Source organism: Mustelus asterias, chromosome 12 (assembly GCF_964213995.1).
Source record: "Mustelus asterias chromosome 12, sMusAst1.hap1.1, whole genome shotgun sequence".
NCBI classification, from domain to species: Eukaryota; Metazoa; Chordata; class Chondrichthyes; order Carcharhiniformes; family Triakidae; genus Mustelus; species Mustelus asterias.
In genome coordinates, this window is record NC_135812.1 from 7,927,743 (window position 1) to 7,940,607 (window position 12,865).

At 47.3% G+C, this 12,865-nt stretch overlaps 1 protein-coding gene across 2 annotated transcripts in view; it reads right to left on the reverse strand.

Moving 5' to 3' along the window:
- The window catches only part of dph1 (diphthamide biosynthesis 1), a 682,474-nt gene that overhangs the window by 317,722 nt on the left and 351,887 nt on the right, over window positions 1–12,865 (reverse strand). For both annotated transcript variants that reach the window (XR_013499073.1, XM_078224668.1), the window contains exon 6: window positions 9,964–10,085. Coding sequence is in view for 1 of the 2 variants with exons in the window: in XM_078224668.1 (XP_078080794.1) it covers window positions 9,964–10,085 (122 nt within the window). In the remaining variant the exon portion in view is untranslated. The remainder of the gene's footprint in view (window positions 1–9,963; window positions 10,086–12,865) is intronic.

Consider the following 12,865-nt stretch of genomic DNA (forward strand, 5'->3'; position numbering starts at 1 on the left):
AGATGGTGGTATTTGAATTCAATAAAAAATATCTGAAATTAAGAATCTACTGATGACCATGAAACCATTGTCATTGTCGATTGTTGGAAAAACCCATCTCGTTCACTAAAGTCCTTTAGGGAAGGAAATCTGCCATCCTTACCCGGTCTGGCCTACATTGACTCCAGAGCCACAGCAATGGGACTGATTCTTAGCCCTCTAATATGGCCTAGCAAGCCACTCAATCTAAGGCCAATTAAGGATGGGCAATAAATGCTGGCCCAGCCTGCGATACCCTTTGCCCCATGAATGACTAAAAAATAATGAATGTGGCAATCTGTGCACAGCAAGATCCCTCAAACAGCAACAGAACAGATGATCAGAATCTGTCTTCAATGGCGTTGGTTGAAGGATAAGTATTACCTGGGACGCTCGGAGAATTCTCCGACACTATTTTGAAATAGTGCCCTGTGATTTTCTAGGTACACCTGGAGAGACAAATGGAAGCTTGGGGTTTAATGTCTCATTTGAAAGGTGGCCCCTCCGGCAGTGCGGCATTCCCTCAGTACCGCACTATAAGCGTCAGCTCACGTGATCAGGCTCTAGGAGGTAGTTTTCAAGCCCATAACCTTCCAGCTCAGGGATGTAGGCACCAGAAACTGACTCTTCAAAAGCCAGAATTAAAAGCAGTCACGAGTAGGGACAAAGGGGGCAGCTGATAATAAGTAAGTGTGGTTGTAAGTAAAAAACAAATAAGAACATAAGAACATAAGAAATAGGAGCAGGAGTAGGCCATCTGGCCCTTCGAGCCTGCCCCGCCATTCAACAAGATCATGGCTGATCTGAAGCGAATCAGTTCCACTTACCCGCCTGCTCCCCATATCCCCTAATTCCCTTATCGATCAGAAAACTATCTACCCGTGATTTAAACATATTCAACGAGGAAGCCTCCACCACTTCAATGGGCAGAGAATTCCAGAGATTCACTACCCTCTGAGAGAAGAAGTTCCCCCTCAACTCTGTTCTGAACCGGCCCCCCCTTATTTTGAGGCTGTGCCCTCTAGTTCTGGTTTCCCTTCTAAGTGGAAAGAATCTCTCCACCTCTACCCTGTCCAGCCCCTTCATTATCTTATATGTCTCTATAAGATCACCCCTCATCCTTCTAAACTCCAACGAGTACAGACCCAATCTGTTTAATCTCTCCTCATAAGCTACACCCCTCATCTCCGGTATCAACCTGGTGAACCTTCTCTGCACTCCCTCCAAGGCCAATATATCCTTTCGCAAATAAGGGGACCAAAACTGCACACAGTACTCCAGTTGCGGCCTCACCAGTGCCTTGTACAGGTGCAGCAAGACCTCCCTGCTTTTATATTCTATCCCCCTCGCGATAAAGGCCAACATTCCATTTGCCTTCTTGATCACCTGCTGCACCTGCAGACTGAGTTTATATGATCCACTCAAAGCAGTTTCCAGCGAGCTATTTTGCAGTTGGGGTATCCGCTGTGAATTGTGAAATGCTCATTTGGGCCTCATATCCATGGAATTTGCCACTATTCAAAACAACTGTTCCTTGTGATGCAAGATGATAAATATTCACTAAGAGCTCAGATTCTACATTAGAAACCTTGTAAATTTTTCATGTCAGTTAATTAAAATGAAAAATACACAGCTTCCGCCCCACACATCCCCAACGCCCCCCTCCCGACACACAACACCACGGATATTCTGTCGCCCCACACCATCATTACCTGATGTCTGCTCCGAGCACATCTCAACGCTGATGAACCCATCAGCACCTGAGCAAGAAATTTCATGCCTCATTCAGGATTTTCTACAAACTGTCGGGGAGGATGGAATCGAGTGACCCATTTTGTACCATTTGCACCTCACTCGAGCGGCAGCGGAATCTAAATTAAAAGCACTTCATTGTGCACCGTCAGAGGGTTTTAAAACAAGTTGATGGTGTCTAATAAAAGACTGATGTGGTGAATCAAATATCTGCAATTTGCTGAACAACAGGAACCAGAATAAATAATTTGATCGCACTTTGTGCCTTTTGGTATTTTTACACAGGACCAGATCTCTACTAACAGTGGGGATGTATTATTGTACTCCAATGCCGATGCTACAATTAAGCCCTCTACTAAACACCTCTACTTTCTCAGACTAAGGAAATTTGGCATATCAGCTATGACTCTCACCAATTTTTACAGATGCAGCATAGAAAGCATCCTTTCTGGATGTATCACAGCTCCTGCTCTGTTCAAGACAGCAAGAAACTACAAAGGGTCGCGCACAAAGCCCAGTCCATCCCGCAAACCAGCCTCCCATCCATTGACTCTACACTTCCCGCTGCCTCGGAAAAACAGCCAGCATAATCAAGGACCCCACGCACCCCGGACATTCTCTCTTCCACTTTCTTCCATCGGGAAAAAGATACAAAAGTCTGAGGTCACATACCAACTGACTCAAGAACAGCTTCTTGCCTGCTGCCGTCAGACTTTTGAATGGACTTACCTTGCATTAAGTTGATCTTTCTCTACACCCTAGCTATGATTGTAACACTACATTCTGCACTCTCTCCTTTCCTTCTCTATGAACGGTATGCTTTGTCTGTATAGCGCGCAAGAAACAATGCTTTTCACTGTATGTTAATACCTGTGACAATAATAAATCAAATCAAACCAGAAAAGGAATTCTGTACAGAGGAACAGGACAGGTCAGTTGAAATGCGATACAAATTGCAAAATCCGTAACATGAAAAAGAATATGCTTTGATAGATGTCTCTAAGATAATGAGCTAGATAAGACCGAGAAGATGTTCTCCACTTGCTGGAGGTAAGCACAGCCCAGGAGTCATCAATTCAAGGGAGTTTTCAATAAATCCAACGGCGAAGGCAAATGAAAGCTCTTTTCCCAGAAAGCGGTTACAATGTGGAACTCACCACCAGGTGGAATGGTTCAGGCGATGGCACAGATATACGAAAGGGGAACTTAGAGAGCGACATGAGGGAGAAAGGATTAGAAGGACTTAATTGGGTTAGATTAAGTAAACATCTGCTGTTTAAGTCTATGTGAGTGGGAAAAAGATACAAAAATCTGAGGTCACGTACCAACTGACTCAAGAACAGCTTCTTCCCTGCTGCCGTCAGACTTTTGGATGGACTTACCTTGCATTAACTATGACTGTAACACTACATTCTGCATCCTTTCCTTCTCTATGAATGGTATGCTTTGTCTGTATAGCATGCAAGAAACAATATTTTTCACTGTATGTTAATGCATGTGACAATAATAAATCAAATCAAATCAAAAGATTTTGTCCATTGGAGATTTCTGCACTGGATGTAAGTGGAAGAGACTAGAGTCCATTGAAATTCTACACCTGGAGTGAATGGGAACAGGTCGGATCCATTGGGATTCTATACAGTGTGTGAATTGGGGAGGTGTTCTGGATCATTGGGAAGAAGTTCTGGATCATTGGGATTCTATATAGAGTGAATCGGGAAGGTGTTTTGTATCATTGGGATTCTATATAGAGAGTGAATTGGGAGTAAGTGGAGGGGGGGCTTTGGTTCATTGCTGAGTTTATAGTATAACAACAGTAATGGTGTGGTTTCGGAGTGCAGGGTTCCAGCCGGGTGTCACTCACAGGGTGCTGTGACCAGCCTCAACAGTAACAGCAGCCTCAGCCTTTACAGGAAGCTGTTACACGATCACATGACAGAGTGGTACACGCTCCGAATAGCCTACCAGCCAATCACCAGCAAACATCAAGGCTTCATCTGAAATCCAGGAGGAGCTGGCTGGTTTTTGTAACATATCCTTTATCCCATCCCAAGTGTAACTGGAAAATCCGATTCATGGACACAGGAATATAAGAATTAAACTAGAGCAAAGATTCCGATGTGAAACTCTCCGATGACTGTCACTGCAATAAAATCATAGAATCGTAGAATCCCTACGGTACAGAAGGAGGCCATTCGGCCCATCCAGACTGCACCGACCACAATCCCACCTAGGCTCTATCCCCATAACCCCATGCATTTACCCTGCTAATCCCCCTGACACTAGGGTCTATTTAGCATGGCCAACCAACCTAACCTGCACACCTTTGGACTGTGGGAGGAAACTGGAGCACCCAGAGGAAACCCACGCAGACACGGGGAGAACGTACAACTCCACGCAGACAGTGACCCATTTTAACCAAAGCTTTGGATAAGAGCCGAGGGTTTCAATAGTTGAGCAACAGGATTGATGGGCCCAATGGCCTCCTTCTGATCTGAAATTTCGATGATAGAATGGCTTTTTCCTTTACTTGGAAATTCCTTCCATCTTTGATGATCCCAAGAGTGTGGAGAAGGTCATGGGGTAAATCTGTAATTCGAATCTGGTTAAACTCAGGCCCACAGTTCTTTTTGAAGAACTGTATCATTTATTAATTTATACACCTCTACAAGATCATCTTTTAGCTGTTTCCTCTCAAGGCTGACAGGCCCAAGATTTCACAGGCCCTGATTTTACCGGCACCGAAATCAGGGTGGGCGAGGTTCTGAGAACGGCATTCTCCATTGGCCTCGGGCGAATGTTCCAGTAAAATTCCGGCCACGGTATCTGTCGTCATAACTGGGGCACATTGGCAATAAAGATTGGTGTCTCGGTTACCCCTTGAACTGTGCCTAGGGCTTGAACACCTCAGTGAGCAGATGCACCATTCAAAGTGGAGTCAAAACAGAACGTGATTCCCTGTTTACACTCAAACAGACAGGCTGAGGTTCAACACTGTGAGGCTGAGACGCGCAAACAATGAAAATTTCCCTTTTAATTCCCTCCAAGGAATAAGTAAGTTCTGTAACAAATTCTGAATTAAAATTAGGTGGTGTTTTAAAAAGGCACTTTATCAATGTCACAAAATCTAGCCAATTATCGCAACTCAGCAAGAAAGGCTCCACCACGTCCTCGCCAGTCACCTATTGCAGCTTAGCAGCTTCCCCGTCACACACTCTGAAATGATTCCCGTGATCTACATTCATTGGGAGGCTGAAGAATCCAGAGCTACCCACCAGCCACCTGCCTGGCTCGCAGTGTAGACCACACGGTGTTTGGGTGGGCTGCTGGAAATTTCTCAGCTCGAAACCGGACCAGAATCGCCCGAGACCAGCCGGTCATGGAGAGTTGTTGGCGTTTGGGCGGGCATTTACCGAGAAGCTGGCTGTGGTATCAAAGCTCGGAGCGACTTGCCTTTTAGAATGGACGCCACTCTTGACTGATCTACATTTGTATCTTACAGCATGAGAGGTTCAGTCCCAAAGGTTAATCTTGGAAGAAAGACGAAGGAATCTTGGAAGACTAAGGAAATTTGGCATGTCAGCTACGACTCTCACCAACTTTTACAGATGCATCATAGAAAGCATTCTTTCTGGTTGTATCACAGCTTGGTATGGCTCCTGCTCTGCCCAAGACCGCAAGGAACTACAAAAGGTCGTGAATGTAGCCCAATCCATCACACAAACCAGCGTCCCATCCATTGACTCTGTCTACACTTCCCGCTGCCTCGACAAAGCAGCCAGCATAATTAAGGACCCCATGCACCCTGGGCATTCTCTCTTCCACCTTCTTCCGTCGGGAAAAAGATACAAAAGTTTGAGGTCACGTACCAACCGACTCAAGAACAGCTTCTTCCCTGCTGCCATCAGACTTTTGAATGGACCTACCTTGCATTAAGTTGATCTTTCTCTACACCCTAGCTATGGCTGTAACACTACATTCTGCACTCCCTCCTTTCCTTCTCCATGAACGGTATGCTTTGTCTGTATAGCGCGCAAGAAACAATACTTTTCACTGTATGTTAATACATGTGACAATAATAAATGAAATGAAATGAAATGAAATGAAATCAAATCAAATCAAAACATGAGAGGTTCAGTCCTAAAGCTTAATCTTGGAGTTGCATCAGCAAAAAACAGAAAAATAATATCTCAGTGTTCTAACTGAAATGTATAAAACTCTTAAGGAATTAGTCAGGGTGAGGCCGTCTGCGCTTGGCTGGTTTGCCCAGTGGCTATTTAACAGCTGCTGGGCATTTAATTGTCCTGAGGTGGACCTTCTGCCCCCATTGGAGAGGAAGTCCCACCTCTGATAGTTGCTGGCCAATCAAATGGACAGCAAATCTCTTGTCTCAGCAGTGCCCCTGCAAGTGGTGGCCATTGCTGAGATTGCAAGCAGTCCCCTTGAGAAGAGGAACCAGGAGCCCAGATGACAGTGAGCCCAGGGTCACATTGCAACCAGGTTGGTGGGCTCTGGGGAAGGGGTGCGAAGCCGGGATCAACCGCGAGGGGGTGCGGGTGAGTAGAATTGCAGGGGGTAAGGAATATCTGGGATGGCAGGGGTGTCCTCTGATGGGCAAAGGGTCACAAAATACGAGGCGCAATTAATTAAATAAATTTGGAATAAAAATCTAATGTCAGTAATGGTGACCAGATTGAGGGCGACATGATGGCACAGTGGTTGGCACTGCTGCCTCACAGTGCCAGGGACCCAGGGTTGATTCCCGGCTTGGGTCACTGCCTGTGTGGAGTTTGCACATTCTCCCCGTGTCTGCGTGGGTTTCCTCCGGGTGCTCCAGTTTCCTCCCACAGTCCAAAGATGTGCTGGTTAGGTGGATTGGCCATGCTAAATTGCCTCTTAGTCTCAGGGGGATTAGCTAGGGTAAATGCATGGGGTTATGGGGATAGGGGCTGGGTGGGATTGTAGTCGGTGCAGACTCGATGGGCCAAATGGCCTCCTTCTGTACTGTCGGATTCTATGGTTCTATGAAGATTGTCCTAAAAACCCATCTGGCTCACTAAATGCCTTAAGGGAAGGCAATTTCCATCCTTACCCAGTCTGGGCCTACACATGACTGCAAGACCACAGCAATGTGGCTGACTCTTTGCTGCTCTCTGAAATGGCCCAGCAAGCCACTCAAGCATCAAGAAGGTGGATCACAGCCACCTTCTCAAAGGGCAATCCGGGATGTGCAGAAAACGCTGGCCTTGCCAACGATGCCCACACCCCTCAGGGCATAAAATCAAGAGATTGCCAAGCAAGTGTGAGCCCCAGTCTGGAGAGTGAAGGGGGTGCTGTAAACAAGCAAGGGTTAAGCACTTTAGGGAATCATGGAATCATACAGCGCAGAAGAGGCCCTTCAGCCCATCAAGTCTGTACCGAAACATTAGAAACACCTGAACTCCCACTTAATCCCATCTGCCAACCCTGGATGTTATGATGTGCCAAGTGTTCATCCAGATTCTTTGTAAAGGATGTGAGGGAACCTGCCTCCACCACCCTCCCAGGCAGCGCATTCCGTCACCGCCCACTGGGTAAAGAAGTTTTTCCTCACATCCCACCTAAACCTCCCGCCCCTCACCTTGAACCAATGTCCCCTCGTGACTGACCCTTTAACTCAGGTTAAACAGTTGCTCCTTATCCACTCTGTCCATGTCTTTCATAATCTTGTACACCTCGATGAGGTCGCCCCCTCAGTCTTCTCTGCTCCAACGAAAACAACCTAAGCCTATCCAACCTCTCTTCATAGCTTAAATGTTCCATGCCAGGCAGCATCCTGGTGAACCTCCTCTGCACCCCCTCCAGTGCAACCACATCCTTCTGATAAGGCGGTGACCAGAACTACACACAGAACTCTAACTGTGGCCTCACCAAAGTGAGGAAAGGGAGGAATCTAAAAGATAATGCACAATATCCTACTAATGAATAGATACTGTATACGGCTAGACCAGAAACTAGCTGCACGGATGACAATGTCCAATTAATACCTGCACATCTTACCACTGGCATCTGATATTAATCCTAGGAGACCAACAGCAGAAATAAGTCAAACTCATCGAGTATCAGACAATTAATCAAATGAAATAGCAAACCTTGCAACGTTCGGATTCTGTAATGTGGTACAAGAGCCTCTGCAGGTTATAATTGAAGAGCCAAACACCGTATAATATTATGCTAACTGACAGCAAGATTAATTATTGTATATTGTATCATTTAATGACCCTCATTCTACTGAGCAGAGGTACAACAGGACACGCACTGCCTGTCCAGATGCACACATGGGCCTGTTTAACCCTCTCCCAAAAGAATCCCAGCAGACCAGCCCTCAGAATTGCATAGTATGTCTTTTGCACGCAGGAACAGGCCATTCGGCCCAACCGGTCAATACTCGTATGAATAGAGTCATAGGGCGGGATTTTCCAGCCGTGCTGGCCCCAAGACTGGAAAATCCCGCCCAAGGTCAACACACCTTTGCGTGGTCCATGTCTTGCCCGCACCGATTCCCGTGGCGGGCGGGGTGGGAAAATTCTGCCCATAGAGTCATACTACACAAGAAAAGGCCCTTCGACCCATCAAGTCTGCACTAACAAGGCTCGGATAGCTGGATTTGCCTACTTTTGCTCCCAATTCCTATGTTCCTATGAGAATAAGTACCACTCAAGGCGTGCTAATCCCATTTTCCTGCACTTGTCCCATATCCTTTAATGTTATAAGATTTCAAATGTCCAGCGTGGGACCCCCCCTCCCATCCCACTTCATCTGATCTCATTAACATCTTCCAATCCTTTCCCCTTCATGTGTTTATCTGGCTTCTCCTTAAATCTCCTTCACATCTCTCCCACTGCCTGTGGGGAGTGAGGTCCACAGTCTCATTAATCTCTGGGTCAAGTCATTTCTCCTGAATTCCCCATTGGATTTATCAGTGACATTCCTGTATTTATTATCCTTCGCCTTGGCCTCCCCCGCAATTGGAAACAGCTTCACTATGACCGTATCAAACCTCTTCACCATCTGGAGTATGCAATGCCCCCACAATGTACCCTGAAACAAAGCATTCATTTGCCACGCGTGAATCACACGGCGCTGACTCTGCCCCAGGGAGTGGCACGCGTCACTCCAGCCCCTCACCCGACTCGTCGTTCATCCGTGAGGCTGGAGAAATGACAGGCGAACGAGATCAGCGATTGGGAATGGGAATGCTATTCTCTCTTCCTTGTGCAGGGTTCTGAGGCTAACTACAGCCACCCTGCTGCTGTCTCGGCTAAACGTCAGTCTCTGAGGCACGGGCCACCCTGTACCCAACCCACCACTTGCAGGAACGAAAGTGAGAAAGAGATGGGGAGGAAAATATGTGAGTCAAACAGCACAGAAAGAGGCCATTCGGCCCACTGTGCCTGTGTCAGATTTTTGAAAGAGCAATTCAGATAGTCCCACTAGCCCGCTCTTCATGTGTATATCCAACTCTTTCCTGAAAGTTAAGATGTCTCCACTCACCTGATGAAGGAGCAGCGCTCCGAAAGCTCGTGATTCCAAATAAACCTGTTGGACTTTAACCTGGTGTAGTGAGACTTCTTACTGTTTCTGAAAGTTACTATGGAATCTGTTTCTTGACATTCTAGATCATGACAACAAGCTCAGTAAAGAAGTTTTCCCTCATCTCCCCCTCTGGCTGTTTGCCCTTCCTGACTTGGAAATATATCACCATTCCTTCCGGTCAAAATCCCGGAACTCCCTCCCTAACAGCACTGTGGGCGTACCTACACCACTTGGACTGCAGCGGTTCAAGAAGGCGGCTCACCACCACCTTCTCAAGGGGCAATCAGGAATGGACAGTAAATGCTGGCCTAGCCAATGACACTCATATCCCAGGAACAGGTACTAAAAACTTGTTTTAAATCTGCGTCACTGACTCTCCGAGCTGCCAATGGAAAGAATTTCTCCGGATTCACCCTCACCAAACCCCTCGTGATACTGAACGTCTTGATGGAACCTCCCATTAAGCTCCTCTCCTCAGAGAACGATCCCAGCCTTTCCGCGCGAGCCTAGACACAAAACTAAAAGCTGAAAATAGGTGAGTTTTAAATGCTTGTGTGAAAAGTTTGCAATTGGGATTTGCCATATTCCAGTGGCTGAAGGAGCCCGGGCAGTACTCACATGATGGCATCCACCGGTCTTTCAATGTGTGGAGAGGTACAACCCAGAATTTCACCCGGTGACAGTGGCTTACACTGCGGGACGCAAATGTCATATTCCGATCGCAGCTCCTGGCTCGTGGACTGGAGAAAGAAAGGATGGAGGGAGAGAGAGAGAATGAGTCAGGCGGACATTCAGAGACAGCGGATGGGGGAATAGTGCTACTGAACGACTGAAAGATTAGCCATGGAAAGAGACACAAGTTACAGTCAAACCTCATTAGTCCTCCTTTCCCGCTGGGAGGAGCTGTAAATGGGTCATCAATGCCAATTCCCATAACACCCAGAGACTGCTTCTAGCATTACACTCGCTATTCCCAAAATTTTACAGCTAATTAGGAAGCAATTTTTTATTTTTTTCGTCACCCTTCAGTAACGCCTTGCTTAATGATTATTAAAGTGGGAGAGGATTCTTCTTTCATAAAACTGCTGTTGACAGCGACGCAGGGAACCCGCGCTGTATTTACGGAGCCATACACGGGTGGAATTAAAACAACTGAGCTGTCAGCAGCAGAATGGGGACAGGTCTCCACCGTCTCCCTCTGCCTGCCCTTACAGAACAGCGTTTGAGGCCAAGCTCTGTACCTCCCCAGTGTGGCATGGTTGAATCTAATGCTGACTGGTTGGACAGTCCCTGGTGGAGCTCCCTCACCTTGCCAAGGTGCCCTCGGGGGTCTCAGCGAGCTGTACCACCGTGTCAGCCCGAAACCTGAGCTACCTGCTGCTCAGCGTAAAAGGTGATTCAATGACCGCATTTTAGACTCTGTAATCTTCTCCAGCCCCTGCAATCCTCCGAGACCTTTGCACTCCTCCAATTCTGGCCTCTTGCGCATCCCCTTGATTTTAACACTCTGCCATTGGCGTCCATGTCTTCAGCTGCCTGGGGCCCTAAGCTCCGGTTTACCCACCAACCTCACCCCCCCCCCCCCCCCTTCCCACCACCCTACCCCAACTTCCTCCAAACACCTTGCAATCTCTTCCTCCTTTAAGATGTTGGGTGAGATTCTCCGGCCTCCCAGCCTCGTGTTTCCCGGCAGCGGGAGGTGGCACGTTGTTTGCTCACGATGGGATTCTCCGGTCCCGCCGCTGTCGACGGGAATTCCCATTGACGTCACCCCCAGCCGGTGGGAAACCCTGCAGGCGGGATACGCTGCCGGCGGGACTGGAGAATCCCACCAGCATGAACAGCCGGAGAATTCCAGCCGTTACTTAAATGTCTATCTCTGTTTTCCTCAGGTTGTTTTACTAACTGAAAGGTGCTATATGAATGCAGGTTGTTTTTATTGTCAAAGGTTAAACACCTTTGTTCTCAAGTGAGGATTTTTATCATTAAAATACACGGTTCTGGTGACTGAGGTCATTCGAAAGCAGTCAGTAAGCTCCGTGGACCAAGAGGCTTGAGTCCCAGTGTGTGCTGATTTAGTCACACTCCACTGAGGTGATGGAAGTAACCACGCAAGGTCTGTGAATCGCTGACTCAATCCTGCCTCCGAGATAACAGGGTCACGGCTACAACTGGGACCAAAATCCAGGTGGACACTTCCAGTGCAATACAGGAGGAGTGCTGCACTGTTGGAGGTGCCATCTTTCAGATAAAGTCATTAAACTGAGGCCCAATGTACACCTTTCGGCTGTGGGAGGAAACCCACGCAGAATGGGGAGAACGTGCAAACTCCACGTAGACGCAGGGAACTGGATACAATAAAGAAGTGAGAGTTAGATGGATTAGCCATGGTAAATGTGTGGGATTACAGGGGCAGCGTGGGGGAAAGGGCCTGAGTAAGATACTCTATCAGAGAGAGTTGGTGCAAATGGATCAAATGGCCTCCTTCTGCACTGTAGGGATTCTATGATTTCACACACGGACACAGAAGATCCTATGGGTCAACTTCAAAGAAGATCTAGGGAGTTCCCCTTTTGTCCTGGCCAATAACTGCCTCAACTAAGACCATAAGATCATAAGACATAGGAGCAGAATTAGGCCACTCGGCCCATCGAGTCTGCTCCGCCATTCAATCATGGCTGATATTTCTCTCACCCCCATTCTCCTGCCTTTTCCCCATAACCCCTGATCCCCTTATTAATCAAGAACCTATCTATCTCTGTCTTAAAGGCATTCAATGACCTGGTCTCCACAGCCTTCTGCGGCAAAGAGTTCCACAGATTCACCACTCTCTGGCTGAAGAAAGTCCTCATCTCTGTTTTAAAGGATTGTCCCTTTAGCCTGAGGTTTGTGCCCTCTGGTTCTAGTTTTTCCTTCGAGTGGAAACATCCTCTCCACGTCCACTCTATCCAGGCCTCGCAGTATCCTGTAAGTTTCAATAAGATCTCCCCTCATCCTTCTAAACTCCAACGAGTACAGACCCAGAGTCCTCAACCGTTCCTCATACGACAAGCTCCTCATTCCAGGGATCATTCTTGTGAACCTCCTCTGGATCCTTTCCAAGGCCAGCACATCCTTCCTTAGATACGGGGCCCAAAACTGCTCACAGAAACAAATTACTAGCACATGGTCATATTGCTGTGTTGGGAGCCTGTTGTGCACAGGTGGGCTGTCACATTTCCCACATCACAGCAGTGACCACAGATTCAAAGTATTTTATTGGTTGTAAAGCGCCTTGGGATCACGAAAGGCGCTTCATAAATGCAAGTCTTTCTTGAATCAAGAATCAATTGATAGTTTGGCATGGGTTCCCCTTCATGATCACTGTTCAATGGATTTTATTGTGAATGTGGGGCTCGGGGGAGGATGCAATCAGGCCTGGTCTTTCTTATCTGGTGTAAGGTCACCTATCCAAAATGTCAGCCTTGCTTCCCTTCCTCCACAGTCGCTGCCGGACCTGCCGAGTGTTTCTCCATTTCAG